At 39.6% G+C, this 14,355-nt stretch overlaps 1 protein-coding gene across 6 annotated transcripts in view; it reads left to right on the top strand.

The window, feature by feature from the left end:
* The window catches only part of MYPN (myopalladin), a 124,728-nt gene that overhangs the window by 99,790 nt on the left and 10,583 nt on the right, over positions 1–14,355 (top strand). For all 6 annotated transcript variants that reach the window (XM_015147514.3, XM_028826596.2, XM_077946703.1 and 3 more), the window contains 5 exons: positions 1,754–1,975; positions 7,217–7,366; positions 8,310–8,392; positions 10,220–10,346; positions 12,244–12,451. In XM_015147514.3, coding sequence (XP_015003000.3) covers positions 1,754–1,975; positions 7,217–7,366; positions 8,310–8,392; positions 10,220–10,346; positions 12,244–12,451 — 790 coding nt within the window. The remainder of the gene's footprint in view (positions 1–1,753; positions 1,976–7,216; positions 7,367–8,309; positions 8,393–10,219; positions 10,347–12,243; positions 12,452–14,355) is intronic.

Here is a 14,355-nt window from a genome sequence, read left to right as displayed (position 1 = left end):
TGGTGAAACCCCGTCTCTACTAGAAATACAAAAGTTAGCTGGGCATGGCAGAGGGTGCACGCCAGCCTGGGCAACAAAACAGAGGGAGACTCTGTCTCAAAAAAAAAAAAAAAAAAAAAAGGATAACAATTCAGAAAATTTTATAGAAATTTGACAGGGAAGTTTTATATAGTATACAATAATTTTGCATTTCTTTCATTTTGCTAGTAATTTGTTTTTATTTTACTTTACAAAAGTGCAGGCTGGAAATTTTTAAAACCGGATTTTCATGGTAGACAGTGTGAGAAACATTGGTTTAATCACTTAACCAAGTGGATGAATAGTGGTGCCATTTCCTGAAATGAGGAAAAGGAGGTTAGGAGTATCTCTGGGGGACAGAAATCAAGCGTGTTCTGTTTGAGCCATCCTGTTTGACATGCCCATTAGACATCATAATGTAGAATAGTAGTATATGACTCTGGAATTCTGGGAAAGAAACCAGGCTTGGAGATATGGATTTGGGAGTCATGAGCAGAAAGTATGTGAAGCTTGGACATTGGATGAGGTCACCTAGAGCAGAGATGGAGCCAGCACAGGAGACTGGTGCGGCGAGAGAAAGAGAAGGAAAGACCAGTATGGTGTGTCACGGAAGAAAATGTTTCAAAAGGAAAAAGTAGTCATCTGTGTCTAATGCTGCTTAGATCAAGTAAGGTAAGAATAGATAAATGACAATTAGATGTGGCATATTTGAAGACCCTGACAGTTGCAATCTCAGAGGAACAAAAAGAACACAAGACTAATTGAAGTAGGTTAGCAAGACAATAGGTGACAATGAAATGATCTCATAACAGCAGAGGATTATTTCAAATGGTTTTGTTGTGAGGGGGGCAGAGAGATGCAGTGAAAGTAGATACGGAGTTAAGAGAGATTTTTTCCTTTTTCTTTTCTTTTTCTTTCTTTCTTTCTTACTTTTTTTTTTTTTTCTTTGACACAGAGTTTTGCTCTGTTGCCCAGGCTAAATTGTGGTGGCATGATCTCAGCTCACTGCAACCTTTGCCTCCTGGGTTCAAGCAATTCTCATAACTCAGCCACCCCAGTAGCTGGGATTATAGGTGTGCACCGCCACACCCAGCTAATTTTTGTATTTTTAGTAGATACAGAGTTTTGCCGTGTTGGCCAGGCTGGTCTCGAACTCCTGGCCTCAGGTGATCCACCTACCTCAGCCTCTCAAAGTGCTGGGATTACAGGTGTGAGTCACTGTGCCTGGCATCTTTTTTTTTTTTTTTTTTCACCATCTTGTATTGTTACAGTAGTGATATATTTTTCAAGACAGCTTTTCCTCAAGTGTGAAGATGGAAAAATCCAGTAGAGACAAGAAGCTGGTGATGCAGGCGTTGCAGGCATATATCAGAATGCAGTTCAGAATGGCTTTGCCAAAATAACTCTATAGGAAGTTATCCATATTGAAAGGAACACTAATATAGCTCTGAAAATTATATTCCATCTACATTCCATTTCCTACAGAATTCTACTGGGACTGCATGCTCAGGTGGAATGTCAGGATGCACTAAGGCCATGTGGGATTTTAGGAGAGACACTGACATTTCCTTTAGTGCTCCATGGTGAGAAACTGGATCTGGAACATATCTGGTTTATTTGGATTTCATGGTATAAATCTAATGTCTGAATCTTAAAAAGTGGCTTCCTCAATTGTCCTGATGGACATGTTCTTCCTTGCCATATGGAAATTGAAACATGTTTGTCATTTTGACAGGAGTACAAAATTTCAAGCTTTGAGCAGAGGCTGATGAATGAAATAGAGTTTCGCTTGGAACGTACTCCTGTTGATGAATCAGATGATGAAATTCAACACGATGAGATCCCCACGGGCAAGTGTATTGCTCCCATCTTTGACAAGAGACTCAAGCACTTCCGGGTCACAGAAGGCTCTCCAGTCACATTCACCTGCAAAATTGTTGGGATACCTGTTCCAAAGGTAGGGGAAGATGACAAGCCAGTTGGCCACCTAACAGCATGGAACTATAGACAGTGCCTTCAAGAAGGTCTTTAAAACATATACACAATGTTTTTTCTTCTTTTTTGTATTTGTTATTGATATAGTTGTACATGTTTTAGGGTATATGCGATATTTTATACTTGTATACAGTGTGAAATGATCAAATCAGGATAACTGGGATATCCATCACTCAAACATTTATCTTTTTTGTGTATTAGGAACATTACAGTTTTTCTCTTCTAGCTATTTTGAAATATACAACAAGTTATTATTAACTATAATTTTTCCACTGTACTATCAAGTACTAGAACTTATTTCTTCTATCTAACTGTACGTTTTCACCCATTAACCAACCTCTCTTCATTCCCTTCTCCCGTCTACCCCTCCCAGCCTGTGGTAACCACCATTTTACTCACTACCTCCATGAGATCATTTCCTTTAGCTCCCACATATAAGTCAGAACATGCAATACATGTCTTTCTGTGCCCAACTTACTTCACTTAACATAATGACTTCCAGTTCCATCCATTTTGCTGCAAATGATGGGATTTCATTCATTCTTTTTATAGCAGAATAATATTCCATTGTGTATAGATACCCCATTTTCTTTATGTATTCATCCACTGATGGACAAATATAGGGTGATTTTGTAACTCGGCTATTGTGAATAGTGCTGCAATAAATACAGGAGTGCAGATATCTCTTCAACATACTGATTTCCTTTCTTTTGGATCCAGCAGTGGGATTGCTGGATCATATGGTAGTTCTATTTTTAGTTTTTTGGAGAAAACAGTCTCCATACTGTTTTCCATAACAGCTGCACTACTTTACATTTCCACCAACGGTGTATGAGGGTTCCCCTTTCTCCACATCCTCACCAGCACTTGTTATTTTTTTGTCTTTTTGGTAATAGCCATTCTAACTCTGGTGAGATGATATTTCTTGGGGTTTGATTTGCGTTTTCCTGTTGATTAGTAATGTTGAACATTTTTTCATATACCTGTTGGCCATTTGTATGTGTTCTTTTGAGAAATGTCTATTTAGGTCTTTTGTGTGTGTGCGTGAGACAAAGTCTCACTCTGTCACCCAGGCTGGAGTGCAGTGGCACAGTCTCGGCTCACTGCAACCTCTGCCTCCCAGGTTCAAGCAATTCTCGTGCCTCAACCTCCTGAGTAGCTGGGATTACAGGCACCCGCCACTATGCCCAGCTAATTTTTGTATTTTTAGTAGAAATGGGGTTTCACCATGTTAGCCAAGCTGGTCTGAAACTCCTGACCTCAGGTGATCCACCCTGGAGACCCCAGCTTCCCAAAGTGCTGGGATTACAGGCGTGAGCCACCATGCCCAGCCTATTCAGGTCTGTTGCCCATTTTTAACAGTCTTGGTTTTTGTTTTTGTTTTTTGCTATTGAGTTGTTTGGGTTCTTTATATATTCTAGTTAGTAATCCCTTGTCAGATGAATACTTTGCAAATATTTTCTCCCATTCTGTAGGTTGTCTCTTCACTTTGTTAATTGTTTCCTTTGCTGTGCAGAAGCTTTTTACTTGCAGTAATCCCATTTATCTATTTTTGCCTTTGTTGCCTGTGCTTTTAAGGTCTTAACCCCCAAAAAATTTGCCTAGACGAATATCCTATAGCGTTTCCCCATTGTTTTCTTCTAGTAGTTTCATAGTTTCAGGCCTGGCATTTAAGTCTTTAATGTATTTAGAGTGGATTTTTTTATCTGGTGAAAGGTGAGGATCTAGTTTCATTCTTCTCCATATGGGTATTCAGTTTTCCTAGCACCATTTATTGAAGAGACTATCCTTTCTCTCGATATATGTTCTTGGTGCCCTTGTCAAAAATGAGTTGGCTATAAATACATGGATTTATTTCTGGGTTCTCTATTCTGTTCCATTGGTCTATGTGTCTATTTGTATGCCAGTACCATGGTGTTTTGGATACTATAGCTTTATAGTATAATTTGAAATCAGGTAGCATAATGCCTCCAGCTTTGTTCTTTTTGCTCAGGATTGCTTTGGCTATTTGTGGTCTTTCATGATTCCATATGAATTTTAGAATTGCTTTTTCTATTTTTTTTTTTCCTTTTTTGAGACAGGGTCTTGCTCTATTGCCCAGGCTGGAGTGCAGTGGTGAGATCTCTGCTCACTGCAACCTCCACCTCCTAGGTTCAAGCGATTCTCCTGCCTCAGACTCCCGAGTAGCTGGGATGACAGCTGTGTGCCACTAAGCCTGGCTAATTTTTGTACCTTTAATAAAGATGGGATTTCGCCATGTTGGCCGGGCTGGTCTTGAACTCCTGGCCTCAAGTGATTCACCCACCTCGGGCTTCCAAAATGCTAGGAATACAGGCATGAGCCACCACTCCCAGCCTGTTTTTTCTATTTCTGCAAAGGATGCCATTGGTATTTTGATAGGGATTGCGTTGAATCTGAAGATCACGTTGAGCAGTATAGACATTTTAACAATGTTAATTCTTCCAATTCGTGAACATGGGATATCTTTCCATTTGTGTGTGTGCCCTCTTCTATTTCTTTCAGTGTTTTATAGTTTTCCTTGTAGAGATATTTCACTTCTTTGGTTAAATGTATTCCTAGGCATTTTATTTATTTATTTTTGTAGGTATTGTATTGCTTTCTTGATTTCTTTTTCAGATTGATTGCTGTTAGTGTATAGAAATGCTACTGATTTTTGTATGTTAATTTTGTATCATGCAACTTTACTAAATTTGTTTACCCTAAGAGGTTTTTGATAGAGCCTACATTTTTCTAAAACATAAGATCATGTCATCTGCAAGCAAGGATAATTTGACTTCTTCCTTTCCAGTTTGGGTACCCTTTATTTCTTTCTCTTGCCTAATTACTCTGGCCAGGACTTTTAGGCCTATGTTGGATAAAAGTGGTGAAAGTGGGCATCTTTGTCTTGTTCCTGATCTTAGTGTAAAGACTTTCCATTTTTCCCTGTTCCGTACGGTATTAGCTGTGGGTTTGTCATATATGACTTCCATTGTGTTGTGTTCCTTCTGCACTCAATTTGTTGAGGGTTTTTTATCATAAAGAGGTGCTGAATTTTATTGAGTGCTTTTTCATTGTCTATTGAGAAGATCATATGGTTTTTGTCTTTGATTATATTGATGTGATGTGTCGTGTTTATTGACTTGCCTATGTTGAATCATCCTTGCAGAGCTGAGATGAATCACACTTGATCATGATGAATAATCTTTTCAATGTGTTGTTGAATTCAGTTTGGTAGTATTTTGTTGAGGATTTTTGCACCTATGTTTATCAGGAATGTTTACCTGTCGTCTTTTTGTTGTTGCTGTTGTTGTTATTGGGTCTTTGGTTTGAGTATCAGGATAATGCTGGTCTTGTAGAATGAGTTTGGAAGTATTACCTCCTCTTTAATTTTTTGAAATAGTTTGAGTAGAATTGATATTAGTTCTTCTTTAAATATTTGGTAGAATTCAACAGTGAATCCATTAGGCCCTGGGCTTCTCTTGGATGGGAGACTTTTTCATTACTGCTTCAGTCTCATCACTCATTATTGGTCTGGTCTGTTTAGGTTTTCTATTTCTTTGTAGTTTAGTCTTCGTAGGTTATATGTGTCCAGGAATTTGCCAATTTCTTTCAGGGTTTGCAATTTGCTGGCATATAGTTGTTCACAATAGTCTCTAGTGATCATTTGTATTTCTGTGGTATCAGTTGTATTGTCTCCTTTTTCATCTCTTATTTTATTTTTTTGGGTCTTCTCTCTTCTCTGATTCTTTCTTAGTCTAGCTAAATGTTTGTGAATTTTGTTTATCTTTTTTAAAAACCAACTTTTCATCTCTTGTATTTTTGGTCTTTTGTATTTTTTTAGTCTCAATTTCATTGATTTCTGCTCTGTATTTATTATTTCTTTCCTTCTACTAATTTTGGATTTGGTTTGTTCTTTGTTCCTTGAGATGCCTCTTTAGCTAATTTATTTGGAGTCTTTCTGGGTTTTTTTTATGTAGGAATTTATTGCTATAAACTTCCCTTTTAGTAAGAAAGTCTTATCAGACTCTAGTGAAGTATCTACAAAGAGAATGAAAACCCATACCAGAAAATTAGCAAAGCCCAGATAATTTCACTTAAAAAAAACCCATCAGGAATGAGATCATTAAATAGGCTAAAAAGAAATTAGACTTATGGGTAAGTTCAAATTTTAATAAAAGTTTAAAATAAGTGTCCTAGTCATGATACTATATTTTGGGCTATTGATTTTCATAGCCATCAAGCTCACCAAACTGATATTTTTCTGTCTACTTAATATCTATTTAATATCCACAGGGTACCTGTTCTTGTACAAAGTGAGCTATATTTGTAGCATTACTATTAGGCTGGTAAATGCTAAGAATGTCACATCATTATCACTGGATGCTGAAAAATCACATAAATCAACAGATTTTTTGGCAGTCAGCTGAGAGAAGGATTTACACCCAGCATGGTTTGTGGCAGAGAATCTCTCTGCTCTTCTTTCATAAACATTAGCATAGTGTTATCATGTATGGTTAGGTAACCAGGAAAAGTAGAGGAGGACAGCTGCAACCAGTATTTATCTCCTCTGTCTTTGAGAGATCTCCTTCACACATGCAAAACTTAACATGACATATATAGATGTGTATGTGCATGCACACACACACACGTATACACACACACACACACACACACACATAGATATTTACATTTTGGCTGGATGAGAAATTTAGCAAGTTAATCCTAGCCTCATTCCATTTAGTGCAACAAACCATACTAACCTTTCAAGCAAGGTGACTTATTCTAAGTGCTGAGATCTGCAACTGCAGGAGACTTGAACTTGTAAATAAGGTAATGAGAAAATATCCCGTCTCCTGGTTTTCATTATTTTGCTTCTGAAGACATGTCCATTCCTTAGGGTAGTTTTTAAAACTAAATATGAAGCACAAGAAAAATCGTCAAAAACTTCATCTTAGTCCTAAATTATATTGAATTCTTGACTTAAATAATAACATTTAATGTTAAATAGTATTATGTAGGTACAAGTTGAGGGGCAGATTATACAGTCATTTTTAATATGTTTTATAAGTTTTTTTTCCAAGTGCTTCATAAAGTATGGGTCACTTAAAAGATGGCAGTTGTCCCTTGCCTCACCCCAGACCCTAGTTTATTAACCTCTAAAGATAAACAAAACAGTGTACATCTTGATAATTTTTCATTTCAGGTTTACTGGTTCAAAGATGGTAAGCAGATTTCTAAGAGAAATGAGCACTGCAAAATGAGGCGAGAAGGAGATGGGACATGTTCTCTGCACATTGAATCCACCACCAGTGATGACGATGGCAACTACACCATCATGGCAGCCAACCCCCAGGTGGAGACGCAGGGTTCTGCGCTGTGCTGCACTCTGAGGAAGGAGCAGTTGATGTCATTGTGAATGAGACCTTGAGAAGTGCGAGTTACTAAGGATTGCTGAGGAAAATGAATGAGAAGCATTGTGATTGTGTGTAACTAGGGCACAGCATCACAACTTAAAAGACTAGTTAGCCACTAACAGGTCACTGAATGCTTCAGCCTTTGTCAAGGGACACTAGTACTATTTTTTCACTGTGTATACCTTGCAGACTTATTGAACTCAGTCTTGTGTTTCTCAACACATTGATTCTCTTGAAGAGTCAATAAATCAATTGACCAATCATTCTATCAGGAATGATCTGTCGTTTTTGTTCTTTAGCGAATAGGCAAATTACTTTGCAAAGGTTTGTGAATGTCCCTCAAACTCATAATGTCCACATTTCTGGATTGTTTTGTTTTTTAAACTTGGAAAGCCATAATCATCCACTTTCCTTTTCTGAATGAAGGCAAATATTAAAACTCCCCTAAAAGATGTGGCAGAATAAACATCTTCAATTACTATTTGAGTAGGAAGTACAGAACTATAACATCCATTCCTACTGAAATGTTAGTTTTAAAGAGTCTCTGTTGAGGAACGTATGAAAATATTTGGCCATGCTTTTAAATTATGACTGCAAATAACGTTAAATACATAAGAATTCAAATTTCTTTTTACCTTTGTGCTGTTTATATCTCAGTTTAAAATGAAAGTCATTACCATACTCTTAAAAATCTCTCCCCCGGAATATTAACAGTGATTTAAGAAATCATATTTTATTGATTTTATTGTTTTTATTCCTCTCCCCCAAAGAAAAACTCATAATAGTCAAAATTTCACAGTGTTCTGGTCCAGAAAATTTTATGTACATTGAAAAAGTGTGAGATTCTTCTTATTTTAATCTTGTTCATTTTCTGTTTGTCAGGGGAGAATCAGCTGTTCTGGCCACTTGATGGTACAAAGTTTGCCCATTCGCAGTCGACTAACCTCTGCTGGTCAGTCTCACAGGTAAAAACAATAAGAATTCCCCTTCTCTAGGTCCTTCCCAAGCACCTCCCCACTATCATGAGCACCAAACTACTGGATCCATGAATTCTTAATTAAAGGTAGTCCTTCACTTTCAGCATCAGCATCACCTGGGAGTTGGCTGGAAATGCAGAATCCCAGGCCCCACTCCGGATCTACTGACTCAGAATCTGCATTTTAACAGAATTCCCAGGTGATTCACAAGCACAGTAAAGTTTAACAAGCACTAGTCTCTGGGTCTTTTTTTTTAAGTTTGATTTTTATTTTTTAGAGACAAAGTCTCACTTTGTTGCCCAGGCTGGAGTGCAGTCGTGTGATCATAGCTCACTGCAACCTCAAACTCATGGGCTCAAGCCATCTTCCCATCTCAGCCTCCCAAGTAGCTGAGACTACAGACGCATGCCACCATGCCGGCTAAATTTTTCTATGTGTGTGTAGAGACAGGTGTCTCGCTATGTTGCCTAGGTTTGTCTCACACTCCTGGCCTCAAGCAATCCTCCTGCCTTGGCCTCCCAAAGTGCTGGGATTACAGGCATGAGCCACCACTCCCAACCTGGCATGCTTTTAATGGTTCAAAATTTGTAACCATCAGTAGCACCTGCACACATAATATGTAAATCAGACCCATTGAAGTAAGTTACCATCTTTTGTTTAATAAAACAGAAACCTTTCATGATTGAATGTATATTGATGGAATGTTTTTGTTGTTGTCTCCAATGTAACAACTGGTTTTCTTCCTCTCTGATTTTACTAACCACTAAGAAGAAAGAGCCTGGCTCTCCACTTGAATCTTATGGTGCCACAAAGTCTTAGCAAAGCATTCCATAGCTGCTGACACAGAAGAATTAAATGTGACTTACCAAAGGAACAAAAATAGTGACCCATGTTTCAGATACAGTATTTCACCAGCATTGCAATTATACCTTCTTCTTCTTCTTTTTTTTCTTTTTGTTTGAGATGGGGTCTCACTCTGTCATCCAGGCCGGAATGCAGTGGTGCGATCTCAGTTCACTGCAACCTCCACCTCCCGGGCTCAAGTTATCCTCCCACCTCAGCCTTCCAAGTAATTGGGACCACAGATGTGCGCCACCATGCCCGGCTAATTTTTGTATTTTTTGTAGAGATGGGGTTTCACCACGTTGCCCAGGCTGGTCTCAAACTCCTCAAGCAATCAACCTGCTTCAGCCTCTCAAAGTGCTAGGATTACAGGCTTGAGCCACCAAACCTGGCCCCCTCTCCCTTTGCCTCCTCCTCTTCCTTCTTTTCCTCCTCCTCTTTTCTTTTTTAAGAACAGCTGTTACTGTTGTTCAGTCTTATCCAGTTTAAGTTCATACTCATCTTTAATGGTCTGCCATGATTTATAGCCAGGTTAAATTTTATTACTCAAAGACACAGGGATTGCCGCTGCCTTGCTCTGGGTAATAAACAGGACTTCTCTTTTGGCTCTTGTTTGAGGTTCGGATTGAATACTGATCTATTTGTTTATTCTGATGACTTTTGAACAACTGGTTGAACTCATAGCAAGGTGAGCTGAGCCCACTTAACCCAGAATGACAGAAAGAAGCTAAGCCTGTTTATTTGATTGCAGATCTCACAAGACAGTCCCACAGTGTGTGAGATACTTACCACTTTGTGTTTTACATCAGCTCCACACCATTATTTATTGTTTATGCTCCAGCCTCCCCTTTCTCCCTTCCAAAAAAAAAAAAAATCTGTTCTCTAGGTCCTGTAGCCATGCCTAAATGCCTATCATCATAAATTTTTAAATTTATTTCTGTGTTTAATATCTGAACACGCTTGTTCTTATAGGGGAAGATCCCGAGTGCAAGAAAGAGACAAAGAGCCCCTACAGGAACGCTTTTTCCGACCACATTTCCTGCAGGCTCCTGGGGATATGGTAGCTCACGAGGGGCGCCTCTGTCGGCTGGACTGTAAGGTAGACTCCGGCACCCGTCCTTGGTTCCAGATTTGTTCGTGTTTTGTATTTGTTTGCATTCATTTTTGTTTGTATTTGTTTTGTGGGTTTCTTTTTTCAGGAAAGATGAGATGGGGAAGGGAGAGAGATCACTTTTTTTTTTTTTATCATAAAGCTTGTTTGGAGTATTTAATGTCAGACAAAATTATTTTATGAAATTTTTGAATCTTTAGATATTAATAAAAATTACATTGGTGTTATACCAAGTTAATTGCATTTTTAGAAGACAACCAAAGAGGTGATACACAGTAGTTGTCCCTTATCTGAGGAGCACGCGTTTCAAGCCCCACAGTGAATGCCTGAAACTTTAGGTAATAGTGAGCCCTATATATAGTATTTTTTAAATTTGATAACCAAGACAGCTACTATCTAAGGGGCAGGTAGCATAGACAGTGTGAACACGGTGGACAAACGGGTGATTCATACCCTGGATAGGATGGAGTAAGACAGCATGAGATTTCATCATGCCACTCAGAACGAAACACAACTGAAAACTTAGAAACTTTAATTCTGAAATTTTTCATTTAATATTGTCAGACTGTGGTTGACTTCAGGTAACTGAAACTTTAGATAAAAGGAGGACTACTATAATTCAGACATTTGCATCTAAGCCTTTTAAGAATTCTAGAATGCCATGGAAGGTTTAGATACAAGTCTTTTCATTTGGTGTCTGGAAAGTAATAAAAACTATAGAGCATATGGTGTGATTTTCACATCCTTGCACTGAATTGTTGGACCTGTGGCCTTTGAAAATGTACAGACGTGAAAATATGGCCCCAAGGTAGTGTATGAGAACAAAAGCTGGTTTCCCATACTAATCAACCTCCTTTACCTTTAGCTATTCTACATTCTCATTTTTTGACCAGGCTTTAGTTGAGCAGCGTGGATATCTCTCAGTATGAAGAGAAGCTTGCATCACCCTTTCTGCCCCATAGGTGCAGAATGCTATGGAAGACTTAGATGCAAATTAGTCAAAGCTTGAGGTTAAGCATCCGTAAAGGGTCCACTTCTATCTATGCTATCTATGGTTCTTCTTCTCTTTGTGGCTGCCTAAATAATATTCAGATTGATTGTTACATCCCCCTCCCTAAACTCTGAAAGATTCCCATGCCTGGGTCCCATCCCCAGAGATTCTGATTTATGGTAAATGGGCACCAGGATTTTTAAACACCTCCCACATGATTGTAATATACAGCAAGGTTCAAGAACTCTGGTTTACTATCTGGCTTTTCATTATCCTCAGCAAACTAACACAGGAACAGCAAACCAAACACCACATGTTCTCACTCATAAGTGGGAGTTGAACACTGAGAACACATGGACACAGGGAGGAGGCATACCGTGCCCTGTTGGGGGGGCGGGAGGGGTGAGGGGAGGGAACTTAGAGGACAGTTGAATAGGTGCAGCAAACCACCGTGGCACATGCATACCTATGTAACAAACCTGCACGTTCTGCACATGTATCCTGTGTTTTTGTTTTTGGTTTTTGGTTTTAGAAAAAAAATCTGGCTTTTCTCTTGGCTATTAGGTATGTAAACAGTATATCGTCTCTGAAATTGATGCTGCAGGCCTACTGTATCTATCTATTTCGCTTTTTAATTCTTATTTATTCTAATCTAGAGTATAATCACATAGGTTAACCATGACCTCAACTGTGATCAAAGTACCATACAGTTCAAATTCATGCAGCCGTTTATTCAGACCCTTCTTTTCTCTCGATGCCCCTACAGAGAGCTTTCTCATCACTCCATGTTTTCTCTCCCTGTCTGTTTGGTGCCAAGCAAGGATAAAGAATTCAGCCATCAAATAACTGTGCCTATCGTCAGTCATTTGCCTCAGCTGTCCTGTTGTTTATTAGGTGAGTGGTTTACCGCCCCCGGAGCTGACGTGGCTACTCAATGGCCAACCTGTGCTACCAGATGCCTCCCACAAGATGCTGGTCAGAGAGACCGGAGTCCACTCTCTGCTCATTGACCCGCTCACTCAGCGCGACGCGGGGACCTATACGTGCATCGCTACCAACAAAACCGGGCAGAATTCTTTTAGCCTGGAGCTCTCTGTAGTAGGTAAGGTTTGCTGCTGGGACCCCTAAACAAAACTTCCTCCAAAGTCATTGCCCAAATAGGCAGAGCCTCTGCCAGAATTCCTTCATCCTTTGCCCGGCTAACTCCAATCTTAATTTCCCCTTCACTGTGGTGGGACGGTATTTCCCACATCACTTTCAAAACCATGCCAGTAATCTAAAATCATAACCTGATACCATGTGCATAATACCCATGAAATAAATGAGAGCCATTGTAATCATCAATCAATCCATCCATCCATTAGCCATCACTAAATTCCAGTTATGTGCCCTGCAGTCCATCATTCCTGTAACATACCAGCCTCTTTGTCCCCCGTCTAAGTTTTCATGCCTTTGCACCAATGATCCCTCTACCAGAATCTCCTTTTCTGCCTGGCAACCTCCTACTCATTCTGTAAGGTCTAACTGAAATGTCACCGCCAGGTACAGTGAATCCACCAGGCACAACTACCCCTTCCCAGCCTAACAACCATAAAGTGTTTCTATAGCACTCAGAAAAGGAGAGATTCACAGAGTACGTAGGGCCTTCTGTGTAACTGTTAATTCTTTGCCTCCCTGAAGAGATGCTGAGCTCCTGAGGTCAGAGACTGTGGCTCGTCTTGCGCATCTCCAGTGCCTCTGTCTCTCTTCTGCGTATCTCAGTGCCTGGAACGTGGAAGGTGCCCAAGAAATATTGAATCAATATCTAAACAAATGAAATTTTATATTCTTAGATGATGTGAACAAAACACTGTAATGCCTATCCATAAGGATAACAAGACATTGTCATCTGGGAGGTGCCAGCCTTGCAGAGCAGTAGTCCAACCAGAAGTAAATTTCAGAATGCAGGAATTCTGGTGCTGGGCTTCCTCCTGCTCTCGGTGTGACCTTTTAAGAAAATCAGGGTGTGGGGCACGGTGGCTCACGCCTGTAATCCCAGCATTTTGGGAGGCCACGGCAGGTGGATCACCTGAGGTTAGGAGTTCAAGACCAGCCTGGTCAACATGGCGAAACCCCATCTCTACTACAAATACAAAAATTAGCTGAGTGTGGTGGTGCACACCTGTAATCCCAGCTACTAGGGAGGCTGAGGTGGGAGAAATCACCTGAACCCAGGAAGGGGAGGTTGCAGTCAGCCAAGACTGTACCACTGCACTCCAGCCTGGGTAACAGAGCAAGACTCCATCTCAAAAAAAAAAAAAAAAAGAAGAAGAAAATCAGGGTGCCTTCAGCATGCTAATCCTCACTCTAGGCTAGTGGCAGTTTCCCCTGTATATCTTTTTCCTTTCCTCACTTTTAATTTCTTCTCACCAATAAAATGGGAAAAACTCATTCTGCAAGAATACATTGATTTCAGGCTTTTACCTTTATTCCACTATTTTGCTAAAAAATATTGGCTTTGGAACCCTAAGACATGAGGGACCTTTACCTAAATTTGTCCTGGCCAAATTTCTAAAAGCCCCCTTGGGAAGCACAGTCTTGTGTGTGTGTTTGAGATAGTATTATTCTGTAGGTGTCAGATTTTTGTGGAAAAACTATTATGACTTCTACAAAATAAAACTCCTCCCCCCAAAATCTGTTTCAGTAAATAGAATATATGGTTTCTCAAAATCTACTGTTGAGGTATAAAAGAAATTCCTTTAATTCCACCATTCCTGGCATTTGCATCCCGTGCGTATGACCCAGATCCTCAAGTATTGCCTCTCGTGGGATGTGCAGAGATGGTTGCCCCGTTTCTTTTGGTTTTTTAAACCATTTATGAAGCTTTTATCAAGGCAGTGATCCTCACTAAGAGACATGAGGAGTGTTCTGACCAGGAGGTAAGGTGGGTGCATGCCCGCTGTGCTAAATTCCAGAACTGTGGTGAGTGTGAGGCATGAACCTCAAAGTACTTACTATTCAAATAAG

The sequence above is a fragment of the Macaca mulatta genome, chromosome 9, assembly GCF_049350105.2.
Source record: "Macaca mulatta isolate MMU2019108-1 chromosome 9, T2T-MMU8v2.0, whole genome shotgun sequence".
Lineage (NCBI taxonomy): Eukaryota > Metazoa > Chordata > Mammalia > Primates > Cercopithecidae > Macaca > Macaca mulatta.
This window is presented reverse-complemented; position numbering and strand designations above follow the sequence as displayed.